General features: G+C 37.9%; 1 protein-coding gene across 4 annotated transcripts in view; it reads left to right on the forward strand.

Moving 5' to 3' along the window:
• Positions 1 to 19222, forward strand: part of HIBCH (3-hydroxyisobutyryl-CoA hydrolase) — a 126653-nt gene that overhangs the window by 84777 nt on the left and 22654 nt on the right. For all 4 annotated transcript variants that reach the window (XM_004452546.5, XM_058300498.2, XM_071216218.1 and 1 more), the window contains 4 exons: positions 3422 to 3567; positions 6251 to 6337; positions 8558 to 8616; positions 9344 to 9425. In XM_004452546.5, coding sequence (XP_004452603.2) covers positions 3422 to 3567; positions 6251 to 6337; positions 8558 to 8616; positions 9344 to 9425 — 374 coding nt within the window. The remainder of the gene's footprint in view (positions 1 to 3421; positions 3568 to 6250; positions 6338 to 8557; positions 8617 to 9343; positions 9426 to 19222) is intronic.

A 19222-nucleotide genomic window follows, 5' to 3' on the forward strand; every position in this document is an offset into this window, starting at 1 on the left:
TTTCAGTTTGTTCATTGGATTCAGCCATGTTTTCCTGATTATTGGTTTGGTTTGTAGTTTTTTGTTGCTGTCTGGTCATCATTTTATCTTGACGGGTTTAATCAGTTCCTTAGCTTCTTTGTCTAGTCTTGGGGATTAATTAGTTGTTGTTCGTGCATAAATGTTATGTCTTCTCTTTGACACTTTGTTCTTCTTACTCTATTTTCTTGTTGCTGGGTAAGTTCACTTTGAAGGAAAATATTAGGGCCAGGGAAAGCAAAATGAGTAAGAAAAGAAAATGTATAAAGTAGTATTGGTAATAAATGTTAAGAGAGCAACAATGTGAGATCTGGGAGAATGGGTATTAGACTCATGTAAGTTGTGTAGGGTTATAGCAGTAAGTAGAGTACCTATAATGAGACAGTCAACTGAATATGGGGAGGAATATAGTATGAATTAAAAAGCCAGTGTTTTCATGAGAAAGGGAAAGAGAAAAGAAAGACAATATTATCAAGAGTGGATAAAAGACAAAAAAACAGATCAAAGGTATTAGAAATTAAAAGTCAGACAATTTGGGGGCCCAAGAGAAGGAGGTGGAATGTAAGAGAAACAGTAGATGATGGATGATGGCAAGATGTGGGGGAAAGGGGATAGTGTAGGTGGCCAAAATCAGTTCACACGGAAAAGAGGAAATGGAGGATGAGGAAACACAGCAAGTGCGAAGCGCTCCATGCAGCACCTATTATATAAAGAAAATAGAATAAAATAAGAAGAAAAAGAGAGAAAAGAAAAAAAAAGAGAAGAGGAAAAGGGGGTGGGCAAATAAAAGGGGAGGAAACAAGCAAGAAAAAGAAAAGGAGAAAAAAAACTAAATAAATGAAGAAGGACCTTGGATAAAACAGGAGAAAAGACCAGGAGACGATGCACTATTAGCAACCAAGACAAGAAAAAAAAAAAAACAACACAAATGCTGAGTGCTAAGGTAATCAAGGACCTCAGATGGACCCTGAGATGGACCTCAGGGCAGGATGGGAAGTCGGTGACACTGCAGACTCAAGATTTGTCAGTCTCTGGAGCATGGGCCACCAGGGTTTAGGGGATTCAGACCTGGGAACCATGCATCCAGTTAACAGGGGGCCTGGGAGCACCTCAGCACAACACAGCCTTCAGGGATCCCCGCAGCTGGGTGCCAGCCCTAGGGGGAGGGGTCCTGCCCGCACCCTCTGACCTCTGTGTCAGAAACTCAAAACTCCACTTCTCACAAGAATCTCTTCTGTCACTGTCTCACCAAATCGACATCCAGATACCTCCTGCCCTGCGAGCCCCTGAAACAGCCCGCTGGGGACGCTGCTGCACTACAAAGATTTCATGGACTGCCCTGGATGGCCCGCCAGCCCTAGGGGGAGGGGTTCCACCTAGAACTTCTGACCGCCGTGTCAGAAACTGAAAGTTCCACCTTTCACAAGAATCTCTTCAGTCACTGTCTCACCAAATCAACATCCAGACACTTCCTGCCCTGCAAGCCCCCAAAACAGCCCGCTCAGGGTTTGGGAATACCCCACACAACAAAGATCCCAGGGGTCTCCGCGGCCTGGCTGCCAGCCCTAGGGGGAGAGGCTCCAGCCAGACCTCTGACCTCTGTGTCAGAAACCCAAAATTCCACCTCTCACAAGAATCTCCTCCGTCACTGTCTCACCAAATCAACTTCCAGAGACCTCCCACCCTGTAGGCCCCCAAAACAGCTCACTCAGGGCTTGGGAACTCCCCAGCACAGCAAAACCTTCAGGAATCGCTGCCTCCAGGCCGCTAGCCCGAGGGGGAAGGGTCCCGCTCACAGCCCCGACCTCCGTGAAAGAGACCCAAAATTCTACCTCTTGCAAGAATCTCCTCTGTCACCGTCCCACTAAATCGGCGTCCAGACACCTCCTGCCCTGCAAGCTCCCAAAACAGCCCGATTCAGCAGGACTCCAACCCTACTCAGCCGCTTCTTTGCAGGAGAGATTATGAGATGCACTCACTCAGACACTATCTTGACCCCCTTTTTCTAGTTTTTTAAAGTGAAAGCTGGCTGAAGTCATTGCTTGGAGACCTGGGTAAAGAATTTTGGGTAGATAGGTTTTTAAATGTTAGTACTTTAAAGGTATTTCTACACTGCCTTCTCATTTATTTTTCATAAGAAATCTGCTGTCATCTTCACCTTTGTTCCTCTGTAAATGTCTTCCTTCCTACCCCCTCTGGCTGCTCTTAAAGTCTCTTTATATATGTGTGTGTGTATATATATATACACACACACTCACACATATATATATATATGTATGTATATATATAACAAAATTTTCCATTTCACCAATTTTTAAGTGCATAATTTAGTAGCACTAATTACATTCAAAATTTTTGTGCTGCCACCACTGCCGTTCATTACCAAAACTTTTTCATCACCCAGAACAGATATTTTGTACACATTAAGCAATAACTCCCATTTATATCCACCCCTAGGCCCTAGTAACTTACACTCTACTTTCTGTCTCAATGAATTGTTTTTTTCTAGATGTTTTATATAAATGGAATCATACATTATTTGTCCTTTTGTCTCTGGCTTAATTCACTTAGCATAATGTTTTCAGGGTTCATCTGTGTTGTAGTATATATCAGAACTTCATTCCCAAAATTTTGCTAACTTTTAAATTCTAGGAACTTTTTCAGTAGAACTGGAGGGAATGTGAGTGCTTTTGTTTTCATCTTAACTGCATCAAATGAAGCAACTTTAGAATAGATCTATGGATTATAAAACTACAGGGTTACGATTGCTTATGGAACCCTCAGAGACCAAAAGTACTGCACTGGCAATTATTTGCATAGAATACTATTTTCAGTTGTTACCAGTAGAGAGAGTAAGAGAATTTAAAAAATACTAATGGTTAAGAAAAGAATATATGTAAGTGATTTTATTACGTACGTTGTTCATTTAGTAGAACTAATATTATTGCGTAAGTCTTTCAATTTCTGAAAAGTAGATAATTTGAATGGAATAGTAAATTTTCCCATAATATTACAACCCTTAGATGATGCATATTTTTCCTGTGCTTATCATTTGAAAATAATTTTCTGTTCAATTTTTACATACTTCATAGTCTTAAAAAGCTATTAATAGTGAAAAATTTAGATATATACTGAGTACATCTAAGGTACAAAATACTGTCAACACATAGTTTACTGACTTCTATAGAAATAAGATTTTGAAATATTTCAAATTATAAGTTAACAAAATTTATAGCAAGTCTTTTTTGATATTGTATGTATTATATAGTACTTAGTTTAATAGTATTTTAAAAATTTGGTTCAGCCCTAGAGAGAGCTATCTGAGCTTAAGCAAAGAGAGTTATTGTATTCATCTTTTTCATTTGAATTATTGGTAAACCTTTTTGTTACATTTAATTTACAGGACTATTCCCTGATGTGGGTGGAGGTTATTTCTTACCACGACTGCAAGGAAAACTTGGTTACTTCCTTGCATTAACAGGATTCAGACTAAAAGGAAGAGATGTGCAGAGAGCAGGAATTGCTACACACTTTGTAGATTCTGAAAAGGTGATTACTTGATTGAGTGCTTTTGTGTGGTTGGGATAACCAGTATTATATGGGGAGGCAGTATAAGGAGTGGTTGCAATCATGTTTTTCGTAGATGTGGGTGTGAATCCTGGATCTACTGCTTTTAACTGTGTAACCTTGAGCTCTCTAATCCTCAGTTTTCTCATATGTAATATGAAAGTAATAATACCTGTATTCAAGGCTGTTTTTCCTGCCATATATTATATACTCAGTCAGTATTTTTTTTTATCCGCCCCTTGTGGTTTTTTGTGTGCTGTCTGCTCTCTGTGTCCATTCGCTGTACATTCTTCTGTGTCTGTATTTTATTTTTATTTATTCCCCCCTCTCCTTGTTTTGCTCTCTCCTCTCTGTGTCCATTCGCTGTGCACCCTTCTGTGTTTTTTTTTTTTGCTTCTCTCCGTTTTTGTTGCGTCACCTTGCTGAGTCGGCTCTCTGCTGCTCTTGCAGGCCGGGTGGCACTCCATGGTGCTTGTGGGCCAGGTGGTACTCTGCGGCGCTGGGCTGGCAGCTTCCGCAGCGTGCAGGCGAGCCTGCCTTCACAAGGAGGCCCCGGGATGTGAACCCAGGGCCTCCCGTATGATAGACAGGAGCCCAACTGATTGAGCCACAGTCACTTCCCTCAGTCAGTATTCTTTAATGAATAGTCTTTTTAAAAAAGCAATGCCTGTTTTAAGAAGGTCTAATATATAAAGTTCTAAATTTGTACAAAAATGTAGACTTTTATTTTTGAAAACAATTTTGAGGACTTCTCGTGGTTGGAATTTCCCTAGTGCATTTAAAATAATTGCATTTATAAAATATAGTCATAACTTTTCTAAAGCATATCTACTGCAAGAGACACATGCCATTTGTCTTTTTTAAAAGTTCTTTCAGCAGTGTGCCATTTTTCTTAGCACTGGATAGTATATGGCAAAGAATATGCAGACAGACAGCCTGGGCTTTAAACAGTAGGTTGAATCAATGGGAATGACATTACTGTAATTGTTGGGACACCTCTGCTACACGTGACAGCATACCCACTTCAAGGTGGTTTTATTCAGAATTCCCATCAAAAGACCTGGGTTTTTTGTCTGCTTCAACTGCCTTAACTCATTCTTATCGGAGTGGTTTATATCATCCCTGAACCTTGTGGAAGTGGGTGGCAGAGGTGGGTGGAATATACCAACTGGCACGTCCTAGGTCATGCGCTCTATTATTGTGGGATAAAGCTGGCTTCCCAGAAACCTCATAGATGGCCAGTGGTTTTGGATTCATGATATATAAAGATGCAATTTGTGACAAAAACTATATGAAAGTCAGGGATAGAGAGTCCAGGAACATAGTTTGTATATACTATTGAAATTAAGTTGGTATCAAAGCCAAAGAGACTTTTATAGATTTGGGATGTTAAATTTAAGCCCCATGGTAACTACAAAGATACGATCAGAGAATATGCAAGCTCACAGAGACAGAAGTTAGATATAGGTTGTCAGGGACAGGTGGGGAAAGGGGAAGAAAGAATGGGGAGTTAATGCATAAAGGGTATACAGCTTCTGTTTGGGGAGATGGGTACATTTTAGTAATGGAAAATGGTGAGGGTCCTGCATTATTGTGAGTGTTCCACTGAATGGTATGCTTAGGAATGGTTGATAGGGGAAAGTTTGTTCCCATAATTAAAAAAGCAGAAAAAGAAGAGCAACTAAAGAGACAAGACAATTAATTGCAATATATAAACCTAGGCAGGATTTGACAAGGGAGGAAAAAAGGCTCAAAAGAACATTATTGGGATATATGAAAAAAATTAGAAAATAATCTGCAAGCTTTATATCAATATTAAATTTCTTGGGCTTCATAATTTTACTTTAGGTATTACATAAGTGAATATCCTTGTCAGGAAGTGTACATGGCAATATTAAGTTTTCAGAGAGCATGAAATATACATTAGTAGATAGATTGATAGAATAAGGGAAATGTGGCACAGTGTTAAAAATAGATGGATCTGCGTATCTAGGTGGGTTGGGGTATGTTGAAGTTCTCTGTACGGGGTTTGTATTCTATTTGTAACTGTCCTGTAACTTTGAAAGTATTTCAAAATAAAAAGTTAAAAAAAAACACAATGGTTTTTAGAGATTGTGGTTCTGCTGGACCTAACATGAAGCAGAATTTTTATAGGTAGGAATTTTTAGGAAAAGGCATTATAGGTAGAGGAAATATTTAATGAGCAAACAAGGAGGGCAGGAAAGCATTTAGCACTGTTTTGGAATGAGTAAAAACTTCCATTTGAGGAAGCACAAGGCAAGCATGTAAGGAATATAGATGGAAAGGGTGGTGGGACTATATTCTAGAGCTAGGCATTCACTATGTACAGTAGCTACCAGGCACTTGTGGCAATTATCATTGAAATTAAAATATATAACCCATATCTTATGGTTGTAGCAACACATTCCAAGTGCTTGATAGGTAGAGAAAAACAAGCTAAGATGAATGTCTCTCTTCTTAATTTCTTCCATTTGTAACCCTTCTTTGCAAGGCACCATTTGCTGTGTAGGTATGTGTGTGAATTCAACGTCATTAAAAATTTCCTTCACTGGCTCAGCTGAAAAGAGAGCATCACAATCTAAAAAAGAAGTTTTCTATGCTTCTATAGAGTTTCAAGTCTGCTTTCCTTTTTTTTTCCCTGTAGTTGGGCTTATTAGAAGAAGATTTGTTGGCCCTGAAATCTCCTTCAAAAGAAAATATTGCAGATGTCTTAGAAACTTACCATACGAAGGTAATCTAGTCAATATTTTAACCTCAGATTTTAATTCCTGGGGCAAAACAAGTAATTGAAAAATTAAATTTGGCAAATACTGTAGTTTGTTTTATGTAGTAATTGCAATTGCACTTTATAGTTTGGTGGGAGGATCCGTGCTTCACAGTTGTTACTACTGTGGAACTGCACAGCCTGTCTTCTCATTGCTTATGATCAGCCCTTCCAAGGGCTTTTTACAACACTGTATGGAGGTTCAATGTGAACACTATTTGTGGAGCTACTAAAGTAACACTCCAGGACAGTTCTATGTATAATAAAGTGTATTCTAGTATTTAACTCCTTATCATGAGTAACTTAAATTTTCTTGTAAAAGTTAGGGATCTGTAAAAATGCTGGTTAAACACGATGGTTTGAATACATGCTTCCCCCAAAATCCCACTAAAAAGCATGATAAAAAATTTGAAAAACCCATAAATCCACAAAGATAAATAGATCTAAAGAAGAGACAGATAAGTGAAAATTATTTCACCTTTGAAACAAGAATAGATGTTATAAAGAGAAGTAGTTAAAGAATAAGAGGGGAGTGGATGTGACTCAAGTGGTTGAGCACCTGCCTCCCATATGGGAGGTCCTGGGTTTGGTTCCCAGTGCCTCCTGAAAAACAAACAAACAAGCAAAACAAAGAGGAAAAGCCAACTCCGGGAAGTTGATGTGACTCATGGTTGAGTGCCAGCTTCCAACATAATGAGGTCCCCAGTTCAATCCCCAGCCCCAGAACTTCTTAAAAAAGTAAAAAAGATAGCAAAAATGGAAAAAAAGATACAACAGATAGATTAATAGATGCCTGAGGAAAACTCTAAGAGTAAAAAAAGGATAAGATGAAAAATGGAGAGAAAATTAGAAGGTATTATTCCAAGAAATAAAGTATCTACTTATTAGAAATTCAGTTAGAGAGAAACAGAGAAGATAGGAAATTTTAAAGAAATAGTACAAGAAAATTACCCATAATGAAGAACATGAGTATGTAGATTAATTGGGCCTGATGAATGCTCAGCACAGTGAATATGAATGCATTCATCAGATTTTATGAAAGAATATAGCACTTTCTCATGTTCTCAAGTTTAGTAACTATGGGATGAATTATAGTGTGTGGGGATTGAAGGGTGTTTTCAAAGAGTTCTTTTAAATGTGTAGATACTAGTCTGCAGGAAAATTCATCTTGACCTTTTCTTAGTGATTTGGATGAGAATATAGATAGCATTTTGATTAAATTGATTTGAAACTGAGGATAATAAGTTAAATAAAAGGATATGGATTTTAAAAATCCCTTTGGGTTTAAAGTGATCTGTTTAATAGCAGTGTGACATTTAATAGGGATAAGTGAAAACCTTGTACTTGAGTCCAAGGTACTAAATTCATAAGTACAGGGTGGGAGAAATGTAGCCTATGATGACACAGGTTAAAAAATAATTAAAAAAAAAAGAGGTAGTTTTAATTATTTGCAACTAGGGTAAATCCACAGCATAATAGGACTGCCCCAGACTAACTCAGGGTTAGTCCTATTAGTAAAAGTATTATATCCAGAACAAACAAAGTTATTTGTAGGCCTGTTCTTTGCTGTGATCCAGCCATATCTGCAGCTGCAAGTATGTGTTCCACACTTTAGGAATGACTCATAAGAAGAATCTGGATTATAAGGGGACACAAAATTGTGCTGTATTGTGAAAGAGGGATTACCTAGAATTACAGTACAGGATTTTAAAAAGAACAGTGAAATATTATAATTGTTCAAGCACTTGTGAGTTCCTTCCTGAGTACTGTTTTCTCTCCTTCCATAGAGGTGAGTGCTGCAGGAATGTGGTAGGACTTTCTGCATCGGATGGAAATTTGGGCAGAATGACTTTTCATCCTTAAATTTGTTCATACATTGTAATAATATATATATATAGATATATCATAAATACATGTACATAACAAGAGAATGTCTTTTTTGCCTTCAACACTTTGGAGAGCTAGTCAAGGGCAATACATAGCATTCTCAACCTGGAACGTAGGGTGGTAGTTATTTATGAGAGACTATTAGATGTAATTTCACTGAAGGGGATAATCTTGTTACAAAGAGTGTCATTAAATATGATGAGATTTTTACAGACTTTAAAAAGATTTGTTAAGAAATAAGCACACACACACAAAGGATTTATTAATTCAAATTGTTTAAAAGATTTTTTCTTTTCACAGTCCAAGATTGATCAAGACAAGCCTTTCATTCTTGAGGAACACATGGACAAAATAAATAGGTACTTAAAAATAGATCCCAATGATATCTGTTCCTTTGGAAATACTGTCTTAAATTGAATTTGCTAATGTTGTAATTACACTGTTTGAACTTTATGTAATAATGAAGTAATTCCCTGAATTCTGCGATCAGTTAACACAGTGTTTTCATATTCATTCACCTTTGAAAGTAGGTTCTTGCCCACTCTTTCAGGGAGAAATAAATTGATTATATTTAAGTAATGTACCATTCTAATCCATTTTAGCATGAAACCTCTTTTTTTTTTTTAAGAGGAGAGGAGGGGCTAGAAAACAATCATTGAATTAACCTATCTTTTATCCTTGTAAAGTCATGTTCTATAAAGGTCTTACTAAGTCAATCAGCAAAAGGTTTTGTGAAGTAATTTGAAAGATTGACAATTTGATATAAATAAGGAAAATTACTAAATAAGATAACCATCTCTACAGTTGGGAAGCATCATTTTTCCATGGTTAAAATATCATTTATATATAAGTAAAATAGATGCATGAAAGCAAAAGAAATGAGAAAATTTAGGTTTTATTTCACATTAGGAAGGTAGACTGCAGATACTTTCTCAGAGAAGTAATGTTTTGTCATCCTGTAAAATAGTTTGGAAAATTTTTCATGATTGAAATAGGGTTAGGAGAAACCTGTGTTCAGATTCATTGGTACCTTAAAGGAGGAAACCAATTGCACATTGGTGAAATCATGTATTTCCTTTTTTACAGGTGGTTTTCTGCCAATACTGTGGAACAGATTATTGAGAATTTACAGCAAGATGGTTCATCTTTTGCCCTAGAACAGCTGAAGGTAATATGTGGATTATTTATACCCCGACTGAGGTGAATTCTTGTGACAGGGAAGCCTCTCTGAGGTTTCATTGTGTTGGTCACATACAATCCACTGCATTGCTGTTTTATGAACTCAGGTGAGCTTAGGAAAGCTGTTCTACAAAACCTTGATCCAAACCCAGGTGCCTGGTTTCATCTGCTGGATGTTGAGGGCAAAGCCAAGCTGTGGTAGTTTTTTTGTTTTGTTTTTTTTGTTTGTTTTTTTAGGTCCTCTGAAGGTCACAGAAAGACTTTAGTAAACATGCATTATTTCCAGTAGTCCTCTTTGTCTCAAAACTTTTAGGGAAATTTCTGTTAGAAGGGTTGGTTCACTGGAGAATAGTCGCCTTGTAATTTACTGTAATTGTGATACTAATCTGTAAACATTAGTCTGTAGCTTCAGTTTAATATGCAATAGATTAAAATTATAGTCTAAGTAGGAGGTTTACAAAATGTATCCCTTTTTAACTAGCAGAAGCTCTATCTACAGTGAGAGCTAAGTCTTTAGCATTGTTTCTCAGTATTAGGTACACCTTGATCTTTCTACAGCATAACTCATTCGAAGACAGCAGTGCATTTGATTAAAGGCTGTGTTTGTATGAATGAGCACACATTGGGCACTGACATACTTGGATCTATTGCATACTTATGAAACTTGGAATATTGCAGATTTCTAGGCACAGAGAAGAAAAAAATGTATGAAGGTGTTTTAGATGGTCTTTATCTGATAGTATTTTTCAATCTATAGCTAAAATCACAGCACTTCAGTTTTCAGGTAACCTGCTGACAAAAAAATTTAATAAATTATGAAAATATTTCCCCATTGTCACTGTATTCTTAAGGAGGGAAGTTAGGATCTTATTCAGTATTTGAATTTTAGTAACTTTCTCAAGGATGAATATAAATTTTAGAAGGTAGACCAGTCACATATTTCCCTAACTTAAAGTTGATTAATGTTATTAACTTTTAGAAATGCTTATGTAAATGTAGGTATTCATTTAATATTTCAAGTATTCTGACTTGAAATTTGTTCTCATTTCCAAAATGAGATATATAGAAATTGAAGTTGCTATTTTTTTTAAAGATTTTTTTTGGAGGTACCAGGAACTGGCGACTGAACATGGGACCTCTCATATGTGGGAGCCCAGCACTCAACCACTGAGCCATGTTGGCTCCCCTGAGTTGGTTTTTCATTTGTTTTGTTTATTGTTTGCTTTTTTGGGGGCACTGGAAACTGAACCTGGGACCTCCCATGTGGGAAGCAGGCACTCAACTGCTTGAGCCATATCTGTTCCCTGCTGTTAGTTTTTCTCAGCAATAGGGTCCAATGAAGTATGCGTTTAGCAATTTCATTGAAAATAGTCAATACATTGCCTCAGAGGCAATATATGATGTCACTTTAAAACAGTACAGATATGCAACTAACCATAATAATTTAAAACTACTGGTCTACCCCATAATTTGAAGATCAAATTCCCACTGAGTCTCCCTTGACAAAGCTTAGATATAAGACTCTGTTAAGTGTGCCAGATAGAAACACAGCAAAAAACTAGGGAGAAAATAGCTTTATTGAAAGATTTGCAGATCAGATGCTTGTTTGAACAGATTTTAAAAGACTTTCATGGGAAGCGAACTTGGCCCAGTGGTTAGGGTGTCTGTCTACCACATGGGAGGTCCACAGTTCAAAGCCCAGGCCTCCTTGACCCGTGTGGAGCTGGCCCATGCACAGTGCTGATGCGCGCAAGGAGTGCCGTGCCACACAGGGGTGTCCCCGCGTAAGGGAGCCCCACGTGCAAGGAGTGCGCCCCGTAAGGAGAGCCGTCCAGCACGAAGGAAAGTGCAACCCGCCTAAGAATGGCGCTGCCCACATGGACGCAGCAAGATGAGGCAACAAAAAGAAACAGAGTTTCCCTTCAACAAAAAGAAACAGATTCCTGTGCAGCTGACAACAACAGAAGTGGACAAAGAAGACGACGCAGCAAATAGACACAGAGAATAGACAACCGGGGCGGGCGGTGGGGGGGGGGGGGCGGGGGCAGGGATTTGGTGGGAAGGGGAGATAAATAAATAAATCTTTAAAAAAAAAAAAGACTTTCATGCTTTTAGAAGCCTCTGCCAGTAAGCCCTTGGGTTTGTCCCTAACCCATGTGGGCTCTTTAGGGATTCCTGTCTTCCTCTGCGCATCCCAAAGATCTAGTCTGTGCATCCCAAAGATCTAGTCTTAGGTCTTTGTTCTAAGTTGAAGCTATCTACTCTAATTTGTTAGGGGTTCCTTTCTCTCCATTTTCTATGGAGAAAGACAATCTTTTTAACATATAGTACTTGCTAATCATTAAATTAAAACATATGTTTATTTTTTAAATCTTCTCTTTGAGATTAACATTTTTCCTGTTACTGTAGGAAAGAATATGGGGTTAAGAAAAACGACATCACATTTTTTATAGTACCTCATATTATGGCTTCTCCTGCCCCCTCAGATTTTCCTTGAAAGTCCAATATACTGTTGTTTTGTTTTATGGTTAAAGTTGGAATTCCTCAACCTCTCTCTTCCTTTAATCCCGGTATTGGTGTAGATTGTTCATGGTGCCAGTGGTCCATGTAAACTAGTTGACGGCTTACATTAGAGAAACCTTAACCAAAGACTATAGTTGCAGTGCTTTCTTATTTGACTTTTATCTTTTCTGGAGGTAAGACTAGCCAAAGTAAAGAGGGTTCCTTATGGCTTAGAGTGGTGAGAGAAGATATTTTTCCCCCCAGAATAAGTGTTGTCACAATCAAGGAGTACGCAGAGAAGAGAGTAAGACCACCCTACTCCTGTCCCCAGCAGGGACACTAAACCAAGGGGAGAGCTGAAAGTAATCAGGGTGGGCTATGGAGTCCATGACAAGTGAGACAGAAAAATAAGAAAAGTGAACAGTGGGTCCAGTTAGTGACCAGGAAGGTGGTCCTGAGCAAATGACCATGAAGCCAGTATTGCGTTTGACTGTATTTTAGTTGTTTGTTTTCTTTATTGGTTTGTTATAACCTGCAGTATTAAAGGCATGGAGAGAAGGCAAATAGGTTCTTTTTTACTACCAAAAACCTCTTAGAATTCTTTGAAATTTCTTCTTTCAAATTATCAACATGAGCTTTATTTGTCATTTAAAAGTACCAATTTTGTGAAGAGTAAATGAAACTGTTTTACACTTGAAGTTAACATGTGAGGATATGACAGGCCTCTGCACCTAAGAATGTTAGCAAGGCCATAAATATTGAGAGAAGAAAAGCCAAATATAAAAAAAAATAAATGAAAAGATTACTAATTTCTCTGCAAGCTTTGAGAATTATCCATATACTGTACTATTTAAAAATAAAGTGAGTAGAGGTTTGTGAGTCAGTGCCTGTATGGGAAAAATCTATGATAAGGTGGAAGGGTGTAGTCGTGCAATAGATGGGCATTACAGTGGTGCAGTGATACTCTGGGGTTCAGCAGATGGTCTGTGAGGGGGAGTAGGATGGGGGAGTCAGTTGGACTATCCATGGAACTGGGGGGAGGGTTGGGTGAAGGAGCAAGTGAACTCTGGGGATTTGCAGGTCTGTGGTTAAAACTACAACATTGGGAATGTTCTTAAGGCAAATATGGCAGGGAGGGTTACTGGTTTAGGATGTTGGATGAGGAGGGGCATACAGGACAGGGCACACCTGGGCAGCCCTTTATGGAATATATAAGTGTTCATCTTGTCATAGTGTATTATATCAGTGGGTGGAGACCGACACAATAAACAAGAAAATATTAAACTCCTATCCTGAGGAGTACTGCTATGCTCTCAGAGAGTCAAGAATCTCTTAAGGACATAAGCAGTGCCTAATAAAAGAAAACAGACCAGTATATCAAGCCAGTGTTATTGCAAGTTACTATGAATCTTATTCTTTAAAAAGTAAAACTTAGTGGTTACCATAGGTCCTGAGGAAAGGGGGAGGGAAGAACAGCATAGATGGAACATAGGGCATTTTGGGGCGTTAGAATTGTTCTGAAAGATCTTGCAGTAATGGATACAGGCCATTTTTAATTTCATCAAAATTAGTAAAGGTATACTAGGTATACTGTCCAAAATGTAAACCATAATGTAAATCATTGACCATGGTTAGTAGCAGTGCTTCAGTGTTTGTACATTTTGTAACAAATGTACCATCCACACGTAAAATATCATTAGTGGGGGAGACAGGGAAAAGGAGAAGGATGTTGGATATATGGGAATTCTTATATTTTGTATGTGACTTTTCAGTAACCTAAATAACCTAAATCTTTTTAAAAGATAAAGTGAAAAAAATGGGGCACTGGGAGAATATACAGAAGAAAATGTCACTGTACATACAAGATAACAAATCTGGGAAGTGGACTTGGCCCAGTGGTTAGGGTGTCCGTCTACCACAACTGGCCCATGCACAGTGCTGATGCGCGCAAGGAGTGCCCTGCCATGCAGGGGTGTCCCCCGCGTAGGGAGCCCCACGTGCAAGGAGTGCACCCTGTAAGGAGAGCCGCCCAGCATGAAAGAAAGTGCAGCCTGCCCAGGAATGGTGCTGTGCACACGGAGAGCTGACACACAAGATGATGCAACAAAAAGAAACACAGATTTCCGGGCCGCTGACAACAACAGAAGTGGACAAAGAAGAACATGCAGCAAATAGACACAGAGAACAGACAACTGGGGCGGGGTGGGGGGAAGGGGAGAGAAATAAAAAAACAAAAACAAAACAATAAAACAAATCTTACATTAATGAAAGACAATGTCAAAAATTTATTTTAAAAATTTTCAATTCTTTTGTATTTGTTATTTTTAAAACTATCGTTTCATTTTTAAATTAATTTTATTTCATTATTTTGTTGGTTTCATTTTTGCAGAAGTTTTGGATCATAGAAGGATCACAACTGTGGCAGGGGAGGATCACTGATGCAGGGTGCCAGTGATGGGGGATGCATGGGAGGAGGTTCACCTGGGGGACACTGTTAAGGCATACGAATGTGTTCAAGTGTTTATGGGGCATTGCCATGGTAGGTGGAGATCCGCACAATAACCGAAAGAATACCGAATTCCCATCCTGGCAAGCTCTGCCACAAGAATCCCCTGAGTACAGACACAGTGCCTAGTGAAGGAGGATGGACTATTGCAATGTGCCCTTGATATTGATGACTGTACTATGAAACATTTTTTTTTAAATAGAAACTTAGCCTAGTATTATATATTGCCTTAGAGTTACCTCCTGAGAGCCTTCTTGTTGCTCAAATGTGACCTCTCTCTAAGCCAAACTCAGCATGTAAATGCATTACCTTCCCCCCCCTCCCCAGCATGGGATATTACTCCCAAGGATGAGCCTCCCTTGTACCAAGGGATTACTGCCCAGTGCCAATTAGAAATGCACCTGGAAAAAAACTTTGATCAAAAGGGGGAAAGGATAAATACTAATGAGTTTTTATGGCTAAGAGATTTCAAAATAAGTTGGAGGGTCATTCGAGAGGTTATGCATGTCTCAACAGGATCTCATTGACTGCCACAGTAAATATTGCCTCAAATAGCAGGGCTCCTGAGGACTCTGGAGCTATCCAGACATGATAGTCAGGGCTGACAGCTCAGGAGTTTAGCGCCCTGTCAGTAGGGCCCTACTTTGGAATTTATGCTCCCCAGTGTGACAGAGTTGGACCAAGTCATGGTTTCCTTACACATGACTTTACTGCCCCTTCTATTTGAACCTATTGTTAGTAATAGACTGAAAACAACAGGTCTACAGCCACTAAATGGATAAGCAGATTGTGGTATATCATTACAATGGAATACTACACAGCTATAAGGAGGAACCAGCTAATGATATGTGCAGCAACATGGATAAATCTCACATGCTTTATGCCAAGTGAAAGAAGGCAGACACAAAGGACACCTTACTGTATGGTTTTATTTTTATGAAATTCTAGAAAAGACAAAACTTATAGGGGCAGAAAATAGATAGGTTGCCACGGGTTAGAGAAGGAGAACTTTTGGGGTGATGGAAATGTTCTGTCTCTTAATTGTGTTTAAGAGCTATATACATTTATGAAAAACTTATTGAACTATACATGTAAAATGAATTTTATATGTAAACTATACTTCATGAAAAAATAGATTAATGACATTTCAAATTATGTTAGAGTTTGGTCTATAGAAATGTACATTATATTTATTGAAGGACCCAGTATACTACACTGTTTATTGCTTTTAATAAGAGCAATTTAATGGTACTGTTGAGCCTTTGGGAAAAGAATACAGTAAACTCAAGGATAAAATGAATCAATTTGTGTAGACAGGAAAAGTAAAACTGTTTTCTAGTCCATTGTACTTCTGCCTTTAGATACTATCTTTTCATTTTCTTTAAATTATAAGTGCTTTTAAGATATTAGTGGAACAGTCTAAGATCAGGTTACAAAAAGCTCTCTTCTTGGACTGGTTCTAAGACTATTACTATAGTTAGGAAAAAACAATACTGGTACCATTTCTTTAAGTAAAAGCCTAATCGGTCTTTGTATATTAATTTGACCTTTCAGAAATGATGGAAATATACTAAAATAAATGAAAGTGTTTTTATGAAGCTGCACTATTTAGTGAGGTAGACTTTGACTCATTCTGCTTTAGGTATTTCTTTTTGTATTAGATTATTATCTGAACATGTCTGAAAGATTTGTAGATGTAAGTAAATAATATAAGGATTATTTAGGAAAATATTTCCAATGCATAGCAAAGCATAACTCATAACTATGGTTGCCTGAAACTAGTTAAATAACCAAAGACCTATTTAACTATAGTAGGGTATAATAGTGGCTTATGCTCCTTGAGGTTTTTTCCCCCCTAATTAAAAATTTTATTTTTAAAGCCTTAGATTACATAAATGTTACATCAAAAATCTAGGGGATTCCCATATACCCCCCCTTTTCCCCATTAACAACATCTTAGTGCAGTACATTTATTACAATTGATGAACACATATTGAAGGATTGGTAATAGCCATGGTCTGTGGTTTACATTATGGTCTACACTTTGCACTACACAATTATTTTAGAGGTTTTGACAAGATGTATAATATCCTATATCTGTCACTGAAACATTATTAACAATAATTCCAATGTCTCCAAAATGCCCCAAGTTACACCTATTCTTCCCTCTTCCTCCCCTCAGAACCTCTGGTGCCCACTGCCTTTATATCAATGTTATAAGTTCTTCCATTAGTAGAATAGTTATGTCTACTTTAGTCCAGAGTTGTATTCCCCCTTATGTTTGTTCATTCCTCAATCCTCAGGATTTTGGGGTAGTGATGCCCACTCTACTTCCGATTGAGAGGGGGACTTAGATCCCACTGGACAGGTGGATGGAATTGTCTGGCTTGAAGTTGTAGATTTGGAATTGTTTGTTTTTACGGATAGGCATTGTCCGTCATCATCCTTTTGTTAGTTGTCCTGGGTGAGTCTGATGAACTGGAGAGTAGATGTTGGCTGCAACTCTGCTGAGATTTAGGGCTCAACTGGCATATGAACAGCTGGAAGATTTAAGCCCCTGGGAAACATATTTAATGGGTACAGTGCTAATTATAGGTTGAAATGGAAGGGGCCTAAGATCCATGTGTCTCCTTGGTTTTAAAATAACAGATACTGTGACTTCTTCTTTAAGAATTAAATTGTGCATTCAATTTAATTTCATCCAGTCCTGAGTAAAAATACTAAGAGATTTCCTGTTTAAGCCAAACAACATACAATATAGTTTCATATCTTTAATAACAATATTATAAAATACCATAAAATGTCAGTATTAGTCTATAAAAGTCTGTATACCTCTATCTTCTTGTCCCTATCCCATTATGTGTCCTTTTCTTGGCTTCTTTTGTCTTTTCCTTTATTGAGTGCTATCTAAGGCAGACCATAAATTTCTGAGAAACTTACTTGCCTCTGTATCTCCAGACACCTAACAGTGCATTTCACAGAGTGGGTATGATGAATGAATGAATAAATGAGTGGGTAAGGTGTTGTACTGGACACAGAGGTACAAAAATGAAGATTGACTACCTTTTCTCAGGGGGTTCATAATCTAGTGCATGGATTCTTAACCAGGCGTCCAGACACAAAAAGACAATACTATATGACTGCGCTATTATGAACGAAATATTTTGCCTGAATCATTCGAGTTAATAATTAGAATATAGGTCAACAGAAAATAGAAGGAGGGTAGAGAATGGAAAGCTGAGGTTAGTCTGTGCAGCATTGGTAAAAGGCTGTTTTTAAGTCTTTGGAAACGAATAGAAATGGTGAAAGCATATCATGGTGTTTGCAACTAGCAGAGCTATAGTATGGGATGACAGTGGTTGAAAGGGAAATTCTAAGGTTATGTATACTACTAGAAAGAAAGCTAAAAATTGTCTAGCATGGGTCTCTATAAGATAGTAAAACCTCATGTGTGTTAGTCAACCGAAGGGGTGCTGATGCAAAATACCAGAAATTGATTGGTTTTTATAAAGGGTATTTAATTGAGGTGGGAGCTTACAGATACCAGGCCATAAAGCATAAGTTACTTCCCTCACCAAAGTTAATTTTTACATGTTGGATGGAGCAAGATGGCTGCCGACGTCTGTGAGGGTTCAGGCTTTCTGGGTTCCTCCCTTCCAGGGTCTTGCTTCTCTCTGTGTTCAGAGTTCCTCTCTTCCCAGGGCATGCTTCTTCCTGGGCTCAGTGTTCCTCTCTTCCTGGGGCTTGCTTCTCTTTCCTCTGTGTGCTTACTTCCTGGGGCTCCAACTTAAGGCTTCAGAATCAAACTCCAACATCAAAAACCCTCAACTCTGTCTTTTGCCATGTCTTTTATCTGTGAGTTCCCACCCACCAAGGGGTGGGGTCTCAACACCCTAATGACTTGGCCCAATCAAAGTCCTAATCATAACTTAATCATGTCCAGGTACAGAAGAGATTACAAACATAATCCAATATCTGTTTTTGGAATTCATAACCATGTCAAACTGCTGCATCATGTAAAACATGAATATGGGTAATATTGCATATATAAGACTTTCTACAAAATATATGTACAAATATACTAGAGAGAAGGAACAGAATAGCAGCTATGTATGGCAGGGAAAGCATAGAGATTGAGAGGTGAGTTTTGTTTGTTTTTTCTTTATTGTTATTATTGGAATAATGAAAATGCTCTAAGGAAGACTGAAGTGATGAATGCACAAATACATGATTATATCAGATGCCATTGATTGTACACCTCAGATGGATTTATGCTCTATTTTATGTATCAATAAAATAGATTTGTTTAAAAAACCAAAAACAAAGCCCTTTATCTCTCAAGCGTGTATTTCATATCAAATAAACTTGTCATAAAAAAAAAAGATAAGCAAGTTTGCCAAGTGGCAAAGGGTATTTCAGACAGAAAAAAACACATCTTCAAAGGATAATGTTTGGAGACTACAGAGCAGGGAACAAAGAGTAAAGTTTCAGAAAGTAAGGTCAGAGAGATGTTCACGGCCAGATTGTGAGGGGTCTTATGTTATACTGAAGAGTTTGCATTCAGTGAGCATTTGCTGTTCATGTGTGTGTTTAAGAAATCAGCTTATTGAAGTATATAGCTTACAGAAAAATAAATAAATCACAAACGTATAGTTTAAAAGTTTTTTACAAAGTATTTTTCATACAAAGTTAAAAGCATATTGTGCTTCCTTTTGACCACTTGCCCAGTCCTCATCTCTTCCAGGGAAACAAGCTCTGTGTAAATTATTTCTTCTGGT

The sequence above is a fragment of the Dasypus novemcinctus genome, chromosome 7 (genome assembly GCF_030445035.2).
Source record: "Dasypus novemcinctus isolate mDasNov1 chromosome 7, mDasNov1.1.hap2, whole genome shotgun sequence".
In the NCBI taxonomy this organism is placed as follows: domain Eukaryota; kingdom Metazoa; phylum Chordata; class Mammalia; order Cingulata; family Dasypodidae; genus Dasypus; species Dasypus novemcinctus.